The following is a 20,923-nucleotide window of genomic DNA, read 5'->3' as shown; positions in this document are numbered from 1 at the left end:
AGCTTATTACCTTTTATTTAGTATCCTGTTGTAGCCTCTTTGCCTCCAGTTTTGTCTCCTGTTAATCATCCTATTAAAGTATTTAATAGAAATTGCAAATCTGTCCCCCCTCTTCTTAAACCTCTGGTTTCCAGTGATGGAGTCTCAAGTTTTAGTGTGTATAAGGATTACCCAAATGCAGCTACTTAGGCCTTTTCCTGAAATTCTGAATTAGTTTTGCTCCAGAGTGTGGCTCATGAAACTGCATTTTAAATATACTTCCCCAATATGAGCTGCTGTAGTCTTTTGTCTATACTTTGATGATTATTGTAGATAAAGTCCCAGGAGAAGTTTGCCAACCCATGGAAGAGAATAAGAGGGTTGATAATTATAATGTGATAATAAAAATGATAGTAGCCAGTATTTATTGAGTTTTACTGTGTGTAAGGTGATATTCTGAACCACTGTAATTCATTTCATCCTCACAGCAACTCAGAGATTTAGGTGCTGATATTCAGAGCTGATACACGGTTGTGTGGGTCGTGCACTGCACAGGAGTCTGGGCAGGGAGATGAGTGGCAGCTGAAATCCAGTATCTGTTTACACTTACTAAGCTTAATAATGGAGCCAGTGGAAAAAAATAAATGTGTGTTTCTATAATTGAATGATAGAAAATCTCTTAAAGGTATTATATCCAGTATTTTTATACAGTCTATCATTATTCTCTTTTTAGTTGGTATAAAACTAAATTTATTTGTTTTCATAGTATTTTTCACTTTAGAGTATAAAATAATAAATAGTATTAAAAATCGCCATGAGTGAAGTAAATATTTATATCTGGATGTATGCAGTTTGCATTAAAAAATGTATTTATTTGATCTTTTGGACTCTTCCTTTAAGGACATGGTGGAAATGGTTTCTTGAAATTTCAAGACTCTGAAGAAATTACCAACATAGAGCTTGCAGATGCTTTTGAACAAATGTGGCAGAAAAGACGGTAATTAGCAAATAACTACTTTTCACAAGATAAGTTAATACCTAATTTTTCCATGGTTACTAGATTTGTAGATCTTATTTTATGAGATTTTAATTTATTTGAATCATTTCTTTTAGATTTATTTTGGAGTTATTTTTAAAAGAAAAACTCAGGGCAGTTTGCGTACCAAATATGTGTGTTGAATTCAATATTCAGTATTCATTTGGATTCTGAGTTGTGTGGCAGTGGTAAGGGAGGAGTCAGAGTGGGAGCACGACCACCACTCCCTGTTGCGGTGGTTTTCCTGGACAGAACTATACCTTTAATATTTCTAATGTCAGATTTGTACTGGGAATTCTACTGAGAAGTCTCAATTTTTAACTATGAAATGACTAAGATATAACTTCAACATTATGTTATGGAAGTATTATAAAAGTACTAGTCAATGTATGATTTACAGCATGATTCATGTCAAAGATATTATCACTTTTCTTTCAGCTACAACGAGCTGCTGTTTATTATTGATACTTGTCAAGGAGCATCCATGTATGAGCGGTTTTATTCTCCTAACATAATGGCTTTGGCTAGTAGCCAAGTGGGAGAAGATTCACTCTCGGTAGGTGATTTTTCCCATTTGTAAACTGCATTGTCTTTGGAATGTGTAGCTATTTCTCAAATTGCTCATATGCTTAATGAGTATATCTTCTATTTCTTAGTTTTTTTTAACACAAGGAAATTTTGACTACATTTAAAACATTTGTTATAATGATGCTATTAGACATACACTTTTTTGCTTTGCTTTTAATAAAATTTTTTTTCTTTTTATTAATTTTTAAAAACATTTTTCAATTACAGTTTACATTCAATATTATTTGGTTTTAGTTTCAGGTGTACAACATAGTAGTTAAATAATCATGTACTTTACAAAGTGATTCCCTCTATATTTCAAGTACCCACCTGGCACCACACATAGTTTTTACAATATTATTGACTATATTCTCTATGCTGTGATTTACACCTCTGTGACTGTTTTGTAACTACCAATTTGTACACCTTTTTTTAAAAAAATTTATCTTTATTGTTGAAAGAATTACAGATGTCCCTCTTTTTACCCCCATTGATCCCTTCCTCCCTGAATCTGACTCCCCCCCAGTTTATATGCATATAAGATTTTTATTGTGGTGTAATTGAAGTACAACATTATATTGGTGTCAGGTGTATAACATGATTTGATATTTGTGTATTGTGAAATAATCACCACAATAAGTATATTTAACATCTGTCACCGTAGACAGAGAATTTTTTTTTATATAATGGAACTTTTAAGATCTGCTCTCTTAGCAACTTTCAAATATGCAATACAATGTTATTAATGATAGTTGCCATGTTATACGCTATATACTCATGACTTATTTTTTTACAACTGGAGGCTTGTACCTTTTGACTCCCTTTAGCCATTTGGCCCACCCTCCACTCCCATGATTCTGGCAACAGCCAAATCTGTTCTCTGTATCTATGAGCTTGTTTTATTTTTACTTACTTTTGTTCCACATGTAAGTGAGATCATATGGTATCTTTCTCTGCCTTATTTCACTTAGCTCACTGCCCTCAAGGTTCATCCACTTTATTCTGCCTATGGTTGAATACTACGCCTTTGTATACGCTTTGCTTTTTCATAGCATCAACCTGATCCTGCCATTGGAGTTCACCTTATGGATAGATACACATTTTATGTCTTGGAATTTTTGGAAGAAATCAATCCAGCTAGCCAAAATAATATGAATGACCTTGTAAGTATGAGCTTGATTTGATTATAGCACTTAGGTATGCTAATCTTAATGAAGTCTGTTATTCCCAGTGCTACGTGGGTACTGTGTCATGGTGGCCTTGTAAAACTGTTTTGAATCTCCCTTTACAGTAGTATCTCTTTCTTTACTATGGGAGGCCTAAAGATTTAGCCCAGTTAACTTGCTGTTCCCTGAGGTACTTTTCTGTTTTCATTCATTTGTTCTGTTCTTTTCCCTACCAGAAATGTACTTTTTTTAGTTCACATATTGAGATTCTGCCTATTTTTCAGGAGTCAGATCAGGTACTGCCTTCTTCAGGAAGTCTCCCCAAATTCTTCCCTGTTGGAATTTGCATAAAATAAAGATTTTCAGAGTTTTATTTCTCTTTTGTACCATTTATCATAGTCCATCTTGTTTTGGACTTACTAATTGAGTGTGAGTGTCTTTTTCTCACTTAATGGGAAGTTCATGGAGGAGAGGAACATTCTCTTATATATTTTTGTTCACCCTACAACTTCTAGTACAGTGTTTTGATATGAATCAAGCTCACTTTTTCCCTTGACCTTTCTGCACTGGTTGTATCTTTTTAAGTAAATCTGCTTTGAAGTTGCTATCGAAAGGAGGCATAACAAAAAACTTGAAACAAGAATTCTAGATTGGATAATTACTGTGCATCAATGACATTCACTCTTTTTCCCCATTAATTTATACCTTATTCATTCATTCAAGTATTTCTTGAGTTATTGCTGAGTGCCAGGCTCTGGCTATACCCTTGTGAAAGAGGTAGGCACTGTCCCTGCCTTCATGTAGCCTTGAGAATGAAGGAAGTGCTGAGTAGGCAGGTCTCTGGACTCTAGCACTTTAGCCAAGTAGCTTTACATTGATCTCTTTTATTATATAGAAAACTTTTAGGTAAATTTTTTCTTATTAAAGGAGTTCTACTGCAAAATTCTGAAAACCACTGCTATAAGCTATCAAATTTGATAACATAGTATTACTTACTAATTACTTTTTTGAGGTTATATGTCTTTTAGGCCTGTTAAAATTAATATGAATTTTAATATTAAATTAAAACTTGGTATAATTCTACTTTAACTATAAGAAAATTATAGTCACCTACATTCCAGTTACTTTAATTAAGCTTATTCACATTTTTGGATTATACATTTTATGTAACGCATGTCATACAGTCTCAAAAGTTCACAATAAATCCACCTCCCACTTTAAATGTCTAGTGGATTAAAAAATGCTTCTTCCATTGAGATTATATATGAAAGACTGAGGAAACCTTTTATATTGCTCAAAATTGTTATTTAGTTTTTTTATTTAAGTATAGTCAGTATATAATATTATGTTAGTTATATTAGTTTCAGGTGTACAGTATAGTGATTCAACAGTTTTATACCTTACAGTGTGATCACCCCACCAATTCCGGTGATCACCTATCACAGTGCAAACTTATCACAGTATTATTGACTATATTCCCCTTCACCTTTTTTTACCCCTCCCCTTCCCCCTCTCCCCTCTGGCAACTCTCTCTTTGGTCTCTGTTTCTATGCGTCTGTTTTTGTGTTTTTTGGTTTGTTAATTCATTTGTTTTACATTTTTATATTCCACGTATAAGTGAAACCATATGGTATTTGTCTTTGTCCGACTTATTTCACTTAGCACATTACCCTCTAGGTCTATCCATGTTATCTCAAATGGCAAGACTTCATTATTTTTTATTGTTGCATAATATTTAATTTATAATAAATATTCCTCTCTAATTTCATCTGGTCGTTCTACCTTGGTTCTTTAATTGAATTTTAATTGAATGATTATTATAATCCTGTTTAGTAAGAATGATCTGTTTCCTTGAAGTTAAGTAGTGTAGTGATTTGACGTATCTCTAGATATTGTGTAATACCTATTTTCTGTTGGGTTATGTGTATAGAGTAAAACTAGTTGAGTATCAGCTATATTCAGAGTACTTTATTAAGGGCTTCGGGAGCAGAAATATTAGACGGCTTGTTGTTTAGTCCCTTAAAAATGTATAGTGTCATTGGTAACAATTGAGGAGCACATTTATAGAGGATCATCTGTTATGTGAAGTCTCTGGATCCTCTAGGCAAGTTCTTTCCTTTCTGAACATATAACTCTTGCTGTGTACCTTTATTATGCTTTTAATATTGCTGTGTAATTGTTTATGATTGTAATGTTCCCTTGAGGCTTTGAGCTTCTTAAGTAAGAGGTATAAGCATCATGCTTTGTACATCTTACTACCCACAGAGTTTAATTACATATAGTAACTGGTTTTACTATGCATTATTATATATGTGTATATATAGTAATTGTAGGTGCTCAGTGAATGTTTAGTGAATGAATGAAGGGCGTGATGACAATACCCGTTTATATGGTTCTTTTGAATACAGTGGAATTAGTGATTAAATTTTTTCTGGGAAGTGGTAGCTTTTCAAGCTCATTTGGCTGTGCTTTTCCTACTTTCCTCTCCTGGTGCCTAATAGACCCCTCCAAGTTGCTCACACGGGCGCCTTCAGTATGCCTAGGACTTCAGTCTTTATTTTACCTTTTCCTTTGTTTCTTCAGCCTTTCATCTGTTCTGGCCTGTTTGTTTGGCATTTTACTTTCTTGCACTTCCCCCAACTTTGTTTCCTCCTTTGCTTCTTAATTTATATCCTGCGGTCGTCTTTGTATTTCCTTTTATTGCTTTCCTGAGTTGGGAAGGCTGTGTGATGGTAGGCAAATGACTTAATCTCTTTGAGCCTTAGTTTGAAGTAGAGGTAATAATTTTTATGTGCCTCAAAGTTGTTGGTGAGCTTAAATGAGAATGTGTGCAGGTTGCTTAGCACAGTGCTTGGAGCCCTTGCTTCATCAAGTATAGCTGCTCTGCCGGTCCCCGCTCTCTCATCGAGGCTGTGATGACCTGGTCGGATGGTCCTGTCTGCACAGGTGGGAAGTGCTGTGGGCCCTGGGCCCTACCCGCAGGCCTGTAACATGTTCTCCATGTGTCTTGTGTTTCTCCCGAGCTAGGTTATTTGCCTTGCACGTCTCTGCATCTGTAGCTTTATTAGGCATGCTTTTTTTTTTAAAAAAAAATATCCCATCTGTTAATATTCCCTTTCCTTCAGAAAACAGCTGAAAGACCACTCCCTCTCTTTTTCTTACCAAACTATTGGAAACTTGTTCTTCTCTGAATTAGAACCTGTCACCTTTTTTTCTGCCTGGCTATGTTTGTTTATCTCTGACTGGACTTAAAGCCTGAGGACAGGATCATGTCTTAACAATTTTTGTATCTTCTGTGAAGGTAACAGTAGGAATAGGTATTTTTTTTGTACTTTGCTGAGTGAATGACTGTGTGTCTGTCCTTGGTGATTCGCTGATGTGGGCTATCAGGGAGAAGATTAACTTAAAAATTATTATGAGATCTGTGTAGCGATGAAGTCACGTCTTTAGATTGTATTCTTTGGAGCACTGGTGTCGGGAGGCTCTGCGGGTTTATTCTCATCGTGAATAAACTAAACAAGTTACTTGATTTATGGAAAGGTTTCCTTAGGTTCACAGCGGGAGAACAAAGGGAATACGTAGTGGGGAGGCTACGCTTGAATTCCCTGCAATCCAGAGCACCGCCACTTTAAACTTCTTTTACATATTGGGCTGCCATGTAATGTTTTATTTGAGTTTAAAGTTTGAATGAAGGGTCATGATTACAAAATGTTTAAAAAAACCACTTGGGTAGAGCACTCCCCCAAGATGGATATAGATGCAGAAAAAAAGTAATTCTCTTGTCATAGTGTTGCATTTGAGTTCTTTCTCTTACATTTGAGGGTTTAAAATATACTTTGTAGCATATAATTCAAAAAGGTTAGTGTTTTTTCCCCACCCTGGATGCTTCCCTTTTTATCACCTGTCTTATGTCTGTGCAGCTTTTTTAGAATGTCAAGCACTATGATAGCAATGAAACTTTTATCTTTAGAAACAGTAGCATCTTTAGGTTGGGAGAGCTTTAAAAATATACTTTGTTCTACCATATAGTATTATTGGATTTAATAAAAGTTGTATGTGTGTGTAGGCACATGTATATTTATTATTCATACATATTTTTTTCAGTTTCAGGTATGTCCGAAAAGTCTGTGTGTGTCTACTCCTGGACATCGCACTGATCTTTTTCAGAGGGATCCTAAAAATGTCCTGATAACCGATTTCTTCGGAAGCGTACGGAAAGTGGAAATTACAACAGAGACTATTAGTTTGCAACCAGATTTAGGAATCATGGAAAGCAGGTATTCATCTTAAATTATTATTTGAATAGAATATTCTCATCTCACAATTTATAAATTTTTATGTAACATAAAAATAAGAGATGAAAGTTTGTGTTTGTAAATAAAATTGCACATTTCTACCCAGTTTTCATTTTATGTAGGCCCTATGCTTTCAGATTTGTGGGCAGAAGCTGTACTGTCAGTGAGAAGCTATGATCATAATTAGGATTATGCTGTAACTCCAAAATACAAAGTTTGTAGTAGCGTGATTTGAGACTTGATAAAAATGACTAAAATGTTCCCTATAACTGGCTGTCTCGCAGCCATACTTTTTTGTTGATGGAGGTGTATACAGTGGCTCAGAAGACCTTCATGTAAGGTGAGGTATGTGAACATTTAAAACGTTAATCTCTAATGAATGTGTCTGCTGTCACCTGTTGAAGGAGAAGGTGCTAAATGATGTGACATTGAATAGGGAAGTTGGCAGCTGGGCATTCAGAGTGTAATAGGGGCCCTAGGAATCTGGCAGATGCGAGGCAGATAAACATAAAATGGGGAAGTGAGCGCCAAAAGAATGCAGGTGCCAAATACAGAGTACTTCAAACTCAGTGTTTCTATGTTCAGAATTTCTTTGGGCTCCAGCAATCTGATTAGTTCTCTGAGTGCCATGTATTTTGGTTTCTAGAGCCTGGGTGGTCTGTGAGTCTGGTTCAGTTATATCTCTGGCTTTTCCCTGTGCTGTATTCTCTTAATCTGGAACGATTTATCTGGGGCTATTGTAAATTAGAAGTGATCCTCCATCAACAGGTGCCACTGTTTAGGATTTATTTTGGAGGCTCTTGGTAAAGGAATGAAAGAGGGAGGTATAAGCCAGGTAATCCCTTCTTGAGGAGTGGACTGTATGTGAGTGAGCAGTGAGTTTGCATTCATACACGTGTGTAGGTATGTATGTGTGTGTGTATGTGAGAGAGAGACTGAGAGAAGTAGGTTGATTTTGGGTACGTGAATTTTAGAAATATTTATAATGTTCTGTTTGTTTTTTTCTCTGTAAACATTTTTAAAGTCAAAATACTTTGTTAGGATTAAATAGTGTCTCAGTTAATAGCCATTTTCTTGAAATACATATTTTACTAGGTATTGAACTTTGTTATTTGTGATCGTCTACTGCTGTTTGTTGGAATCTCACACTCCAGGAAACTTTTTTGGATTTCCAGTAGGCAACAACATGTAAATAACTCTGATTTTTGAAATAAAGATTTGTAACTGAGCTTATGAACATTTTAGGAATAAATTTAAAATTTAGCACAAAATGCATCTTTTAAATTTAAAATTGATATTATTAATTATTTTCTATTCTCGATATTCAAGGCCTATGATTTTTTTCTTTTTTAATTTTCTAGAGCTATTGGCTTAAAAAATATTTTCTTAGGACAGCAGATAATAACACTTTTATTTACTGTTTAAATACTGACTTTCAAATTACCTTTGTAAAATAGCTGAACTGTATCTTAATGCTTAGCAACTAAAATTGAAATTGAGCCACTGTATCTTTTACTAAATTCATTTTGTAATTTCCCTTGAACTTGAGTCTATAAGATATGATATATCTTCTCTTTCTCTTTTTTTAAAAATATATTTTTATTGATTTCATAGAGAGGAAGGGAGAGGGAGAGAGAGATAGAGACATTAATGATGAGGAAGTCATTGATCGGCTGCCTCCTGCACACCCCCTACTGGAGATTGAGCCCACAGCCCGAGTATGTGCCCTGACCGGGCATCAACTGAACTGTGATCCCCTGCTCAACTGCTGGGCCACTCCGGCTGGGTGATATATCTTCTCTTAACCTTATGAGCACTGCACTAACTTCCTTTATAGTCAGGAACCATATTTATATTTCTTCTGTACTTTTTTCTGTTCTCCCCACCTAACAAAATATTAAGTATATAATATTGTACAATAAAAAATGATTTCAGTGGAATTCTTCTGTTTTATATATTTTGGAAGAATGGAATTTTGTCTCATAAATTATCTCCATGTACTATTTCGGATATAAAAACAGGTGGTGCTAAAGAGTATTTTAATTTATTTTTAATTGAGAAAATCATTTTAAGCCTCAAAGCCAGACACCAGGCACTGTTGAATTAGAGCACCCTCTAGTGTTTATAAATAAATTTACTTAGAACATTGCTTACAGATGGTTTCATGATTGAATACTGGTATAGGATATGCAATTAATTTAGAAAAATTAAATTCCCAACATGCTTCAGGAATTTCTGCATGGATGCTACAAATGTTATCTTTTATGTGGTGCTATTTGTATGCAAATGTGAACGACAATCAGTGTTTTGAGAAAAGTATATTCGTGAGAGATCAGATATTGTGAAAGTGATTTTATTAAGCGAATTATTGGCTAGAATATTTATGTATTTTTTCAGATCTTAATTTAAAAATATAAATACAGTCGATGCTATTAAATTGTCAGTTATACTTTAAAAAATAATACTTTCTACATTTATTAGGGAAGCAACAGAACTAATTTGTTCAGACTATATTTCATATTTTGTGTACTAGAGTATACTAGACTAAAACCTGAAATGATGAGTAACTTAGTACATAAATCGACTGAAGCAACTATATGAAATAATTGTTTTTATATGTCTTCTGGAACTTAGAAATTGAGTAAGGTACAGTATATAGTTAGTAACAACACTTTGTTTCTGCATATGTCTTATTAATTGTGTTATTGTATTTGCAAGAACAAATGAGGTAAAGTGTGGATTGATTGTAATAATCTTGGCTTATGTAATTTGATTCTAACTTCTACATCTGAGTTGACTTTTGATAAGTATGCAGACAAGTAAATAGCCTGCCCTCCTGAAAGAAGTGACCTTTCTAGAAACTCCTTGTAAGTCCATGTCAGAATTACTCAGATTACCAGTTTTTTGTCTTTATTGTGTAGGGAAAATAGCCTCCAGGTCATCGCTGTGAAAATTCAGGCACATTTTAGTGTTACAAAATGTAGACATTGAAATTCCTTAGGCATTGCTCAAGAAAAAAGAGTACTTTTTTCTTTTTTTATAAATGAGTAAACTGTGGCCAAGAAAGGTTAAGAAACCTGTCTAAAGTCACACATCTAATAAATGGTATAGCCAAGATATAAATGCCGCATACGTCTAAAAATATATATATATTTATATTATTCTTTTATAATTTACCCTGAGTTACTTAGCTTGTTTTCTTTTAAAAGGATGTAAAATATAAATGATAGCTCAATGAAGTATCACAAAATAACCACTCATGTAACCACCTGAAAAAAAGGAGAACAGTGCCAGTACACTTGAAGCTGCCCCATCCCTTGTGCCCTTTCCCAATTTCTACCCTCTTACACCCCCTTAAAGTTAACCACTCTCCTAAATTTGTAGACCTTTCTCCCTCTCACTCCCTCCCTCCCTATGATATTTTTTCCATTGCTTTTCAGAGAGAGTGGAAGGGGGAGAGAGAGAGAGACATCGATTGGTTGCCTCCTGTACTCGCCTCGACCCAGGGCCAGGGATTAAGGTCTGTAACCAACATACTTGCCCTTGACCACATTCAAACCTGGGACCCTTCAGTCTGCGGGCCCACGCTCTAACCCCTGAGGCCAAACTCGCCAGGGCTGGAATTTATTTTTTTGCTCTTCATTTTAGTTATATCACCTAAACATTATGTTTTGATTCTTTTGTCAATATTATGTTTTTGGAATTCACTTATGTTGTATGCAACTGTAGTTTGTACATTTTGTTGAGTTTTTAAAAATTGAGGTATAATTTACTTACAAAAAAATCACCCTTTTTAGTATACCATTCTGAGTTTTGACAAATGCATGCACTTGGGCAATCACCATGACAATCCATCACCACAAGAAATTTCCTTATGCCTCTTTTTATCCAATCTCTCCCTCATATCCCTGAAAACCACTGATCTGTTTTCTGTCCCTGTGGTTTTGCTTTTCCCAGAATGTCATGTTGATGGAATCAAACATTCTGTAAGTTTTGGAATCTGGCTGCTTTTACTGGCATAATGCAGTTCAGATACATACCTGTTGGTTGTCACATGTATTAGTAGTTCCTTTTTATTGCTGAACAATACATGTGATACAATTTATCCATTCATCAAGTAAAGGATATTTGTTTTTGCCCCCCTCAGTTTTTGGCAATTATGAATAAAGCCACTATAAACATTTGCGTACAAACATAAGTTTTCATTTCACTTGAGTTAAATATGTAAGCGTAGGTTTGCTGGGTCATGTGGAAGTGCATGTTTAACTTTATAAGAAACTTCCAAACTATTTTTAAAGTCATTATACCATTTTGCATTTCTACAAATAGTTGTTCCATATTCTTAATTATACTTAGTGTTGTTTTTTTAATTTAGTCTAATAGGTATGTAATATCCCATTATGATTTTAATTTGCATATTCCTGATGACTGAGGATGCTGAGCGTCATTTCATGTGCTTATTTGTCATTCATACATGTTTCATGAAGTGCCTATTAAAGTGTTTTGCTTATTTAAAACAACTAGGTTGTTTTCTTACTAAATTAGAAGATTTCTTTATATATTCTAGATATAAGTTCTTTGTCCAATATATGTATTGCAAATACTTTTTCTTAATCTTTGTCTTTCATTTTCTTAATGTCTTTTGAAGAGTAGACTTAATGTTGATGACATTCATTTATGAATTTTTTCTTTATGCTTAATGCCCTTTGTGCAAGGAATCTTAACCTTAACTCAAGGTCATGAAAACTTTCCTTTATGTTTTTATAGAAGTTTTATAGTTTTAGCTTTTATGTTTAGGTTTATGATTTACTTTGAATTAATTTTTGAATATAGTATTAGGTAGGGGTTGAGATTCATTTTTTCCATATTCCAACACCATGTGTCAAAAAGATTGAATTCCTTATTGAATTATGTTGGCGCCTTTGTATAAAAATCACATGTCCATACACGCGTGGGTCTATTTCTGGACTTAGAGTTGCATTGACCTATGTGTCTATTTATACTACTCTTATACTGTGTTGATTATTTTAGCTTTATAGTCAGTTTTAAATCAGGATGTAAGTCCTTAACCAGTTTTTATTTTTCAAGGTTCTTTTGATGATTCTAGATCCTTTGTGTTTCTAAATTTGAGGAGTATGGACACCTTAACAACATTGAGTCCTCTGATCCATGAACATATCTCTACATTTATTTAGATCTATAATTTCTCTCTGTGTTGTTTTATAGTTTTTAGTGTAGGTGTCTTTCATAATTTATATTAAATTTATTTCTAAGTATTTTTGGTATTGATGCTATTTTAAAATTTTATTTTCCATTTGTTGCTCAAATATAGAAGGATAATTAATTTTTATATTGACTGCATTCTGGGACCTTCAATCCCAATAAAAATCCTAGCAGGCTTTTTTTATAGAGATTAACAAACTGATAGAAAAATTTATATGAAATTATAAAGGACCTACAGTACTTAATATATCATTGAACATGTGAATTCTAGTCACTGTGTATAAAGTTTACTGGGAAATAAAATAAAAATTTAAATGTACGTAATCAGTAGAAACATCTATTTTGGAGTTGGGCAAAGTAGATTGTGAGAAATATGAAACTTTGTTATCAAACTATTCACTGAAAATTGCTTATAGTAAATTGGTATGATTATGAAACTATGAACTAAGGATTCACCGAAATGGCTCAAACCGTAGTTGACAGGAGTTCTCCCCTACTACTCTACATACTAGTCTATTTTTCAAAGTGATTAATTTATTCTTCAGTATAATTCTGTATTATCTAAAGTATCTTATTGGGCCATTTATTTTATAGTGTTATTTATAACTTAGTCACTTCATTTATTCAAGATTTCATGAAAGCAGACTTTCAGAGCATAAATTAGATGTGATTTATTTGATTTATAAAGAAACCAAAACTGATAAATTATCCATTTTCTCATTTTACATACATATAAGGTTCTTATTGTTTTATTTTCAAGATAATATGTTGATCATTTCATGGGAAGATTTTTAAAAACAATTTATTTCACTATCTACAATTAACAAAACATCCATTGAGTTGGCTTATGACTTTTAAGAATAAGTATATGTAATAGTATAGCAGAATATAGTACTCTGTCCCTTTGTATAAGTAAACCTCTCAATGTAAATTAGTAGATATGTTTACTAGGGATAGTAATTTCCAATGAGTGTTTATTAATATTTAAACTGTATCAAAGCAGAGTTAGTTTTAATTTAAACATTAAACATATAGAACCTAAAATTTTTAAATTGTGAATAATCTCAAAATGGTATGGTATAATTTATAAAATATAACATTAGAACTTAATCTATTGGGATGTTTAGGGAGTAAAAGTCTGAATTATATGGAAAGGTAGATTCTGGGACCTTTAAGGTTTCTTTTAAGTTGTTGAACCTATGTTTTGTGACTCTCTTGGTCTATTTACTAGTTATATTATTGCTCTACTCCACCAAATTAATGTCCTAAATGAGCTAAATCAACTTCTTGTCTGTTATATGCCATTATAGAGGGTATTACAGCATAGTAATCAAAGTCAAGATCATTGGAATCAGCTCCTGAATTCAGAGCCTCTGCCATTTTCTAACTGTGTAACCTTGGGCAGACTGCTTGACTTCTTTGAGTCTCCGTTTTCTCATCTTTAAAGTGAGAGTAATAACTCCATTTCAGGATAATTAATTTTCGTTTTGTTTTAAAGCTCTTACAGTTCTGTGCCTCAAATATAGTAACATGCTTAATAAGTGTTCAGCATTATTGAAAGAACATATTGCATGTACTGGTAGCAGTTATTGCTAGAATCCCATTTTGAGTATATTTTTGGCTATTTGCAAAATTCTGCTTTAATTAATCTAGTATTAGAAAGTATTTCATAACTGGAGGTTTCTCATTTGGAGTACTGTGAAGAATTGGGAAGTTGTGTTTTACCAGAAGGTGGCAGTAGCATTACATATCTTTACATATGGAACACATTTTTTTTTTTTTTAATGATGAAGATTGAAGGTAGATTATACCACCAAATAAATCATGATATTTGTTTCTTCAGACCACTGACAGGAGAAAAAGACTTTTAATATTGAATTACCAGTTTAAAAAAAGATGGTAAAAATTTCTTTCTGTATGTAAGTTGTTTTGCTTTAATAAGCCTAATCCAGTAGTATGGAACTTTGGTTATAAAATAGGTAAAATAACAGGATCCTTTTGAATCACTGCTCTTCTGACATATTTTTAGGAATAGTTTGCATATTGTTAAATACTTAATAAGAAATTGAAGGTTCAAAAAAATCTTATGTTTGTGTGAAGATTATTTATGATTAATTGATAATAAAGTAAAGCAGTTATAATTTATCAGTGGGGAAAACTCAATTGAAGTTTTAAAAAATTGATTTATATATAACACTTTAGGTTTGTAGCTGTTAGGGAAAGCAGGAGGCAGAAGATATTTCCATTAATAATATAAATCTGTAATCCCATTCCAGAAATTGCCATTTTTGTTGAAATCATGGTATGCTTTCTTGCCTGATTTTCAAGTATTCTGTAGGTGGGATACTGCCAAGTTGTCTCTCCCAGTGCCAGATGGAACCTTTAAGGCAATTTGATATAGTAGAGAGAGTATGGAGGTGAATGGACTTGCATTCAAATTTAGTTTAGTTTTTTGCTTTATCTTTTCAGGCATATTACTTAATCTGTCTGAAACTCAGATATTTTATCTGGAAGAGGGTGATTGACTCTCTACCTTCATAGTTATCGTGAGGATTGGGAATAATGTATGTAAGACGAGCGTACGTTGTCAGTGTATTTTTAAGAGCATGCCATGTAAAACTCATCGCAGCCAGGCTGACGTCTCTCTTCCAGTGCAGAAGGTTATAGTGGGAGTGTCACCATATTTATCTGGTGTATTATAGCTCTATTTCTATAACTTGATTTGTATTTTTATCATCCATGATGCATATTGTCCATTCTGGCCTTCCCATACTTACCTATATAGTTGATTTAAAAAAACCCAAAACTATTTCAGGACTTTATGCTTATTTCATTGTGTGTGTTTTTCTTACCAATAATTATCTTAGGAATATTAATCTTTAGTGTAACCTATAATACTCACTTTTTTATAATACTCATTCTGATCTCATAATGTTGGCATTAAACATCTATAGGTTTTATTGTGGGGGTAATAAGGACCTGGAAAAATGACAGGGCCTTGAGGTCTTTGCTAGCCATATCCTTCGTGATCGATACCAATTTTGAGGCACACCTCTTAAGGGAATTGGAATACTATGATTTTCTCAGAGGTAATCAATAATTTGAAATTTCATGACGAATTATTTTTAATAAAGCCAAACTGTCTAAAACTGTAAGTAAAGTCATTTATGTGAGTTTTCATTAAATTGATATAGTAAATATTTAAAATGTGTTTTTTACAAATGGAATAGATACATTTCTGCAGTTAATTAAAAAATGCTTATTTTAAAATTAATTTTCTCACAAAAATAAAGAAAAATCAGGAGACTGAAAAAAAAAATCATATTTGTTTTTGCCAGGTCTTGGTAATATAAATAATTAATGTTTATGTAAGAAAGGGAACATACTATGTTTCTTCATGAAGCAAACGTTAATGATTAATTCTGTTCTCCATCTTTCTCTTTTTGAAATTTATGTATACAAAGTTCTTGTCATACTTGGTGATATTCTAAATTTCTTACCTTCTTTACTTGGATGACATTGTCACATATTATTCTGAAAGTACTTTCACTAAGGGAAGCATGCAGCTGCTATTGTTATGGAATGTCTTTTTCAGTGAGATTGATCAACCTCATTTTAATGTCAATATTAAGAGCCTCTCTTTGTTCTTCATCTGATGAATTAGCTTCTAATGTTAACATTTTCCAGTATGGGTTCTCAAAAGTGATGACAAACTAAAGTTAATGAAATACAGGAGTTCAAAGTATATGATCTTGGACTACCTGAAATTGTCATGTGATAACTAAGTGTGGATGCTGGCTGGAGAATTACTTTAGTGGACCTAGTTTAATTGGTCTGAATGACTTTACCAGTCAGAGATTCAGATACTTGGTGAGCAGTTTAAACTGGATTGTATTAAAGTAAGCATATCCAATTTTTAAAATGTTTATTTCTTTATACCAAAGATATGTATGTTAAGATTATATATTTGAGAGATGGAGTAAATTTCTATTAGGTGATTTAAAGATTGCATGGTTTAGGACAATCATTTGCACTTTTGCTCTAAGGTATTGAGACAGGTAATAATGAGCTATATGTGAGAAATAAATTATGAATATAGGCAATCTCTGACTTAGTGATACCACCCTCAAGTTCTGTTCCATGTAATAAAAGGAGTTATAAATGCTCTAACTGCTTTGCATAAACATGATGTATACTTTTAAAATCTTATATCTAATGATAGGGAAAGCTCTAACTTAGGCTTTAAAAATAATTGATGTGCATAATGATTTCTCTTTAGTATAATAAATATCTCCTAAATTATGATTTAGAAAATGATTAAAATGGTTCTTGTATAATTTTAGTGTTAAAGGTAGTTTTTTCTTCCTTTCTAAATCTTTGAAAATTAGGCACAGTAAAACCTTGAGTATCCAGAAATTAGGTAACTTTTAGTAATAAAGTTGTCAGCAAGTTCGCTCTAAATATGAGAAATCCCATTTTTACCTTAGATATAAAAACACAGCTTGACTTTAATGGCCTTTGACATCCATAGGTTGAAATTTCATTAGAAGAAAACATTTCTCAATAAAAGGATACCCTAGAATAGTCAGAATTAGGTGGAACATTTCACTTTTTCCAGAACAAGAGATATAAATGAGTTAGGGAAGTGGTTTGAAGTTAATAATAAAGAACAATCAGTTGACTTCATTTTTGGTATTATTACTGACTGGATTTTTCTGAAAAACTCTTCTGTTATAAAGTACCTAGATACTCCATAAATTGCCAAAAAAAGCATCTTTAAATACATAGCTGAACTAGCAAGAAAGTAGTTGTGTGGAGACAAAAAAATGCTGTTTGATAAATGGCATTTCTGGCTTTTCCAGATTGAAATAAGAGTGGTGGCGCCCCCTTGTTCAGTAGAAGGTGCTGCAGAGGCGTAACTTCCCGCAGTGTTCCTCCATAGTCGGAGCTGGTGTTCCAACATGCAGCTTTCCTAAGCAGTTGGCAGCGAGCTCGGACTCTTCTGTCTCTCTTTGCAAGGTCTGCTTAGATTTACCATAAAAAGACTGTCTGTGGGTGGGGTTTCTCTGATAAGAGCTAACCCTTGATGTGTCCAGCGGCACCTTAATCCCAGCACACTTTTACAGGGGATCGTGTGCTTTATGCTGCTTCTGGCCCTAATATCTGTGAGGCAGAAAGTATTTGCAAGAGCCCGTTGCTGAACGGTGGCTCTCAATAGTAAGCTCCACTTTCCTCAGTAAAAGGGAAATCTCTTGGAGAAAAACATATAAGGGGCTAGAACCCATGTGATAAGTAAACATGGAAGACAAGGCTTCCTAAGTGGTAACTGCTGATACAGAAATGCAGAGTTTTGAGTTGGAATGGCTTTGTGTGAGGGTCAGGACATAAGGCTGGGACCATTTGTTAGCAGCTAAGCTTAAGAAAATTACTGTCAGCTTAAAATTGGTTACCCAGCTAAACTATCGTTAATAAATGAAAAATAAGGACATTTTCAAACATACACGAACTGAGAGGATTTGAATCAGTACACCCTTAATTAAACAACATCTAAAAGAATAAACCTTTTGAAGAAGACAGGAGCTGGAAGGAGAAGTGTTTTTGTAGAAGGGGAGTGCTTTGCTCATGAATTAGTAAAAATGTAAGTTGAAGTAAAAACTAAGCCTGTTTTATGATTGTAATGATAATAGTGATGATGATAATTATTTGGGAAGTAGGATAAAGTACTAATGTATTTAATAACAATATTGTATAAGGAGAGGAAATGATTGGTTTTAAAGCATTCTGAGGGTTTCTTTTAGGAGCTTTAGCTAGTAAGGTAAGAATTCATTTTACATTTTGAGAAAGACCACTAAATGAACAGAGGAAATAAGATAAAAAACAGTACAGGAGAAAAATAGAATTTAAAAAGGTGGTCATATCAAATTAAAAACAAAGCCCTCAAATATGCTGTTTACATGAGACATCTTCAATAGATGGGTACAGATATTACTTGGAATGTGGCTAAAGTAATACTTAGAGGGGATTTAGAGGAAAAAGTACTTTAAAAATAGCCATCAAGTAAAATAAAAAATAAAAATCTTTTTTTTCCAATTGTAAAAAAATATGTACCCTCTCCCAACAAACTGCAAACAAATAATAGGATTAGGTGGTTATTACCTGTGACATTTATCAAACTCATGTGGGGCTGACATATATGAACAGAATGAAAAAAGAAAGCATGTTACCTAACTTCTTGGATGGAACTAGTTAATTTTGAAATCAAAACTAGACAAGGAGAGTATGAAAAAAATACAGAACCAACCCCACTTATGATCATAGATGTACAAATCTTAAATAAAATTCAAATCTAGTAATGTATAAAAAAAATACTTCAAAAAAATAAAAATAGAAGCTATCTTAAAATTGCAGGAGTTACTTAGGATTAGAAGATAGATTAATGATCCAGCCAGCTTGGCTCAGCAGTTGAGTATCAACGTAGGATCCAAGAGATCGTGGTTTGATTCCCGGTCAGGGCATGTGCCCAAGTTTCGGGCTAGGTCCCCAGCAGGGCCCATGCAGGAGGCAGCCGATCAGTGACCCTCTCTCATCATTGATGTTTCTATCGCTCCCTCTCTTTGAAATCAATTAAAATAAAAAAAATAGATTAATATATTTCATCATATTATTACAGTAAATGAAAGAGATTTTGTAATTGTTTCAGTAGATGCAGAGAAAGCATTTGATTAAAATTCATCAATCATTAATGATTAAAAAAAGCAACATGACTTAGCAAACTAGAAATAAAAGGGAGCTGCTTTGACTTAATAAAGGCTGTGTATCTAAAGCCAGTAGCGAACATTATACTTTAGGGTGAATCTGTAGAAGCATCTGAATGAAAGCCAGACAAGATAAGGTGCTATAATTCCATCTACTCATCATGGCACAAGAAATCCCAACTAATGCAAGAAGACGGGGATAGAATAGGAGGTATAAGAATCAGGAATATGCAAACGTTCTCTGTGTTTGTTACAAACCAAATAATAGAAAACCTAAGAATCTACCATTTAATAATTATTAAACTTAATAAGAGTAGAGAAATAGTAAGAAAAGATGTCATACTACCCAATACAAAGCAAATAAAAGATTGATAAAGTTTACTGCAACAAAATTAAAATATCATACATAGCAAAGAAAAGAGCAAACAGTTAAAAGAGAAGGAAAATCTGGGTGAAATTATTTGCAACATATATGTCAAAGAATTTCTGTCCAGGTTATATAAGTAACTCTGCACATTGGTTAAAAAAACACCACCACCACCATAGAAAAATGACCAAAGGAAATACAGTGTGAGAAAGAGGAAAGACTCATGTTCAGTGACCATATAAATATGTATTTAAAAGGGAAATGGAAATTAAAAGAGTGAGATACAGTTACTTGTAGAAAATTAAGTGGTGATGTTGGATGGAAATGGGAACTTAACGCATTTCTGGTGGTAGTGTAAATTCATACAGCCGTGTTGGATAGCATTGTGGTTGTTTCTAGCAAAATTTAAAAGGTACACAAGTTATGACCCAGGAAGTGCACATCTAAATAATTACTCTAGCACTGGGATTGGCAAACTTTCTGTAAAAGGCCATATAGTAAATATTTTAGCCATTGTAAGTCATATGGTCTCCTTGCAAATACTCTGCTGTATTGAAAAAGTGATCATAGACAATACATTAACAAATGAATGGCTATGTTATAATTAAAGTTTATTTACAAACAATAAAATTTGAATTTTGTATAAGTTTCATTTGGCATGAAATAGTATTCTTCTTTGGATTTATTTTTCAGCCATTAAAAAATATAAAAACCATTCTTAGCTCACCGGCCATGTAAAAATAGGTTACAGGCCAGATTTGGCCTGTGGGCTACGGTTTACCCCTTTTGTAGAATATCACTTGTACATGTAGATGAAGGATATTTATTGCAAAATTATTTCTAAAAAAAAATAATTGGAAGCAGATGTCCATCAATATTAGAATGTCTAAATAAAATGGAGCATTTTCATATACCATATAGCTATTAACAGTAATGAGCTATAATTGATAATCATGCTGACATGCTTAGATCTCAAAAACAATATTGAGAAAAGTGGCTGAATTATACATAGACTGTAATTTATTAATGACACTATGGATATTCTAAATACTTTTCATGATTACAGAGATATGTACGTAAAAGCAAAGTGAAACGACTAGAACAATGCACATGCAACTTTAGTTATATATGCCTAGTAGAGTGTCTTGCACGGGGTAAGGGCTCGAACATTCTGACAGGTCTTTCTCTGACCACTTCTCACAACTCTTATTTTAGAATTGCCTTTGACTCTACAAAGATAATTCCATATGTATACAAGTTAGCTGGTATTGTGAACTTTTGGAAAGCCTGCCTACAACTTCTGCCAGTTAAGAGGTTACTTCTAAAGTTCCTCTATGAGAACTAGAGCTTGTTTTCTGGAATTTTGTTACAACTGCTTTACTGTGTTGCTTGGGAGGTATTTTTTAACTAGCATGTGTATTTTTATACTGCACTGCAAGCTGACAGTAAATTAGATGCATTTCAACAACTGGGCCATGAATTAACGTAACCTTAGATCTCTTGGGACTTGACTTTCTGTTTTCTGTGTCAAATTC

The 20,923-nt window shown here is 33.4% G+C and overlaps 1 protein-coding gene across 1 annotated transcript in view; it reads left to right on the top strand.

The window, feature by feature from the left end:
* PIGK (phosphatidylinositol glycan anchor biosynthesis class K) overlaps window positions 1-20,923 on the top strand; it is a 73,468-nt gene that overhangs the window by 19,347 nt on the left and 33,198 nt on the right. The window contains exons 6-9 of the mRNA XM_081143603.1: window positions 880-976; window positions 1,454-1,571; window positions 2,635-2,745; window positions 6,853-7,025. Of these exons, the coding sequence (XP_080999729.1) occupies window positions 880-976; window positions 1,454-1,571; window positions 2,635-2,745; window positions 6,853-7,025 (499 nt within the window). The remainder of the gene's footprint in view (window positions 1-879; window positions 977-1,453; window positions 1,572-2,634; window positions 2,746-6,852; window positions 7,026-20,923) is intronic.

The sequence above is a fragment of the Miniopterus schreibersii genome, assembly GCF_964146895.1.
Source record: "Miniopterus schreibersii genome assembly, chromosome: 8".
NCBI classification, from domain to species: Eukaryota; Metazoa; Chordata; class Mammalia; order Chiroptera; family Miniopteridae; genus Miniopterus; species Miniopterus schreibersii.
The sequence above is the reverse complement of the archived record's forward strand: the minus strand, read 5'-3'. Positions and strand labels throughout refer to the sequence as shown.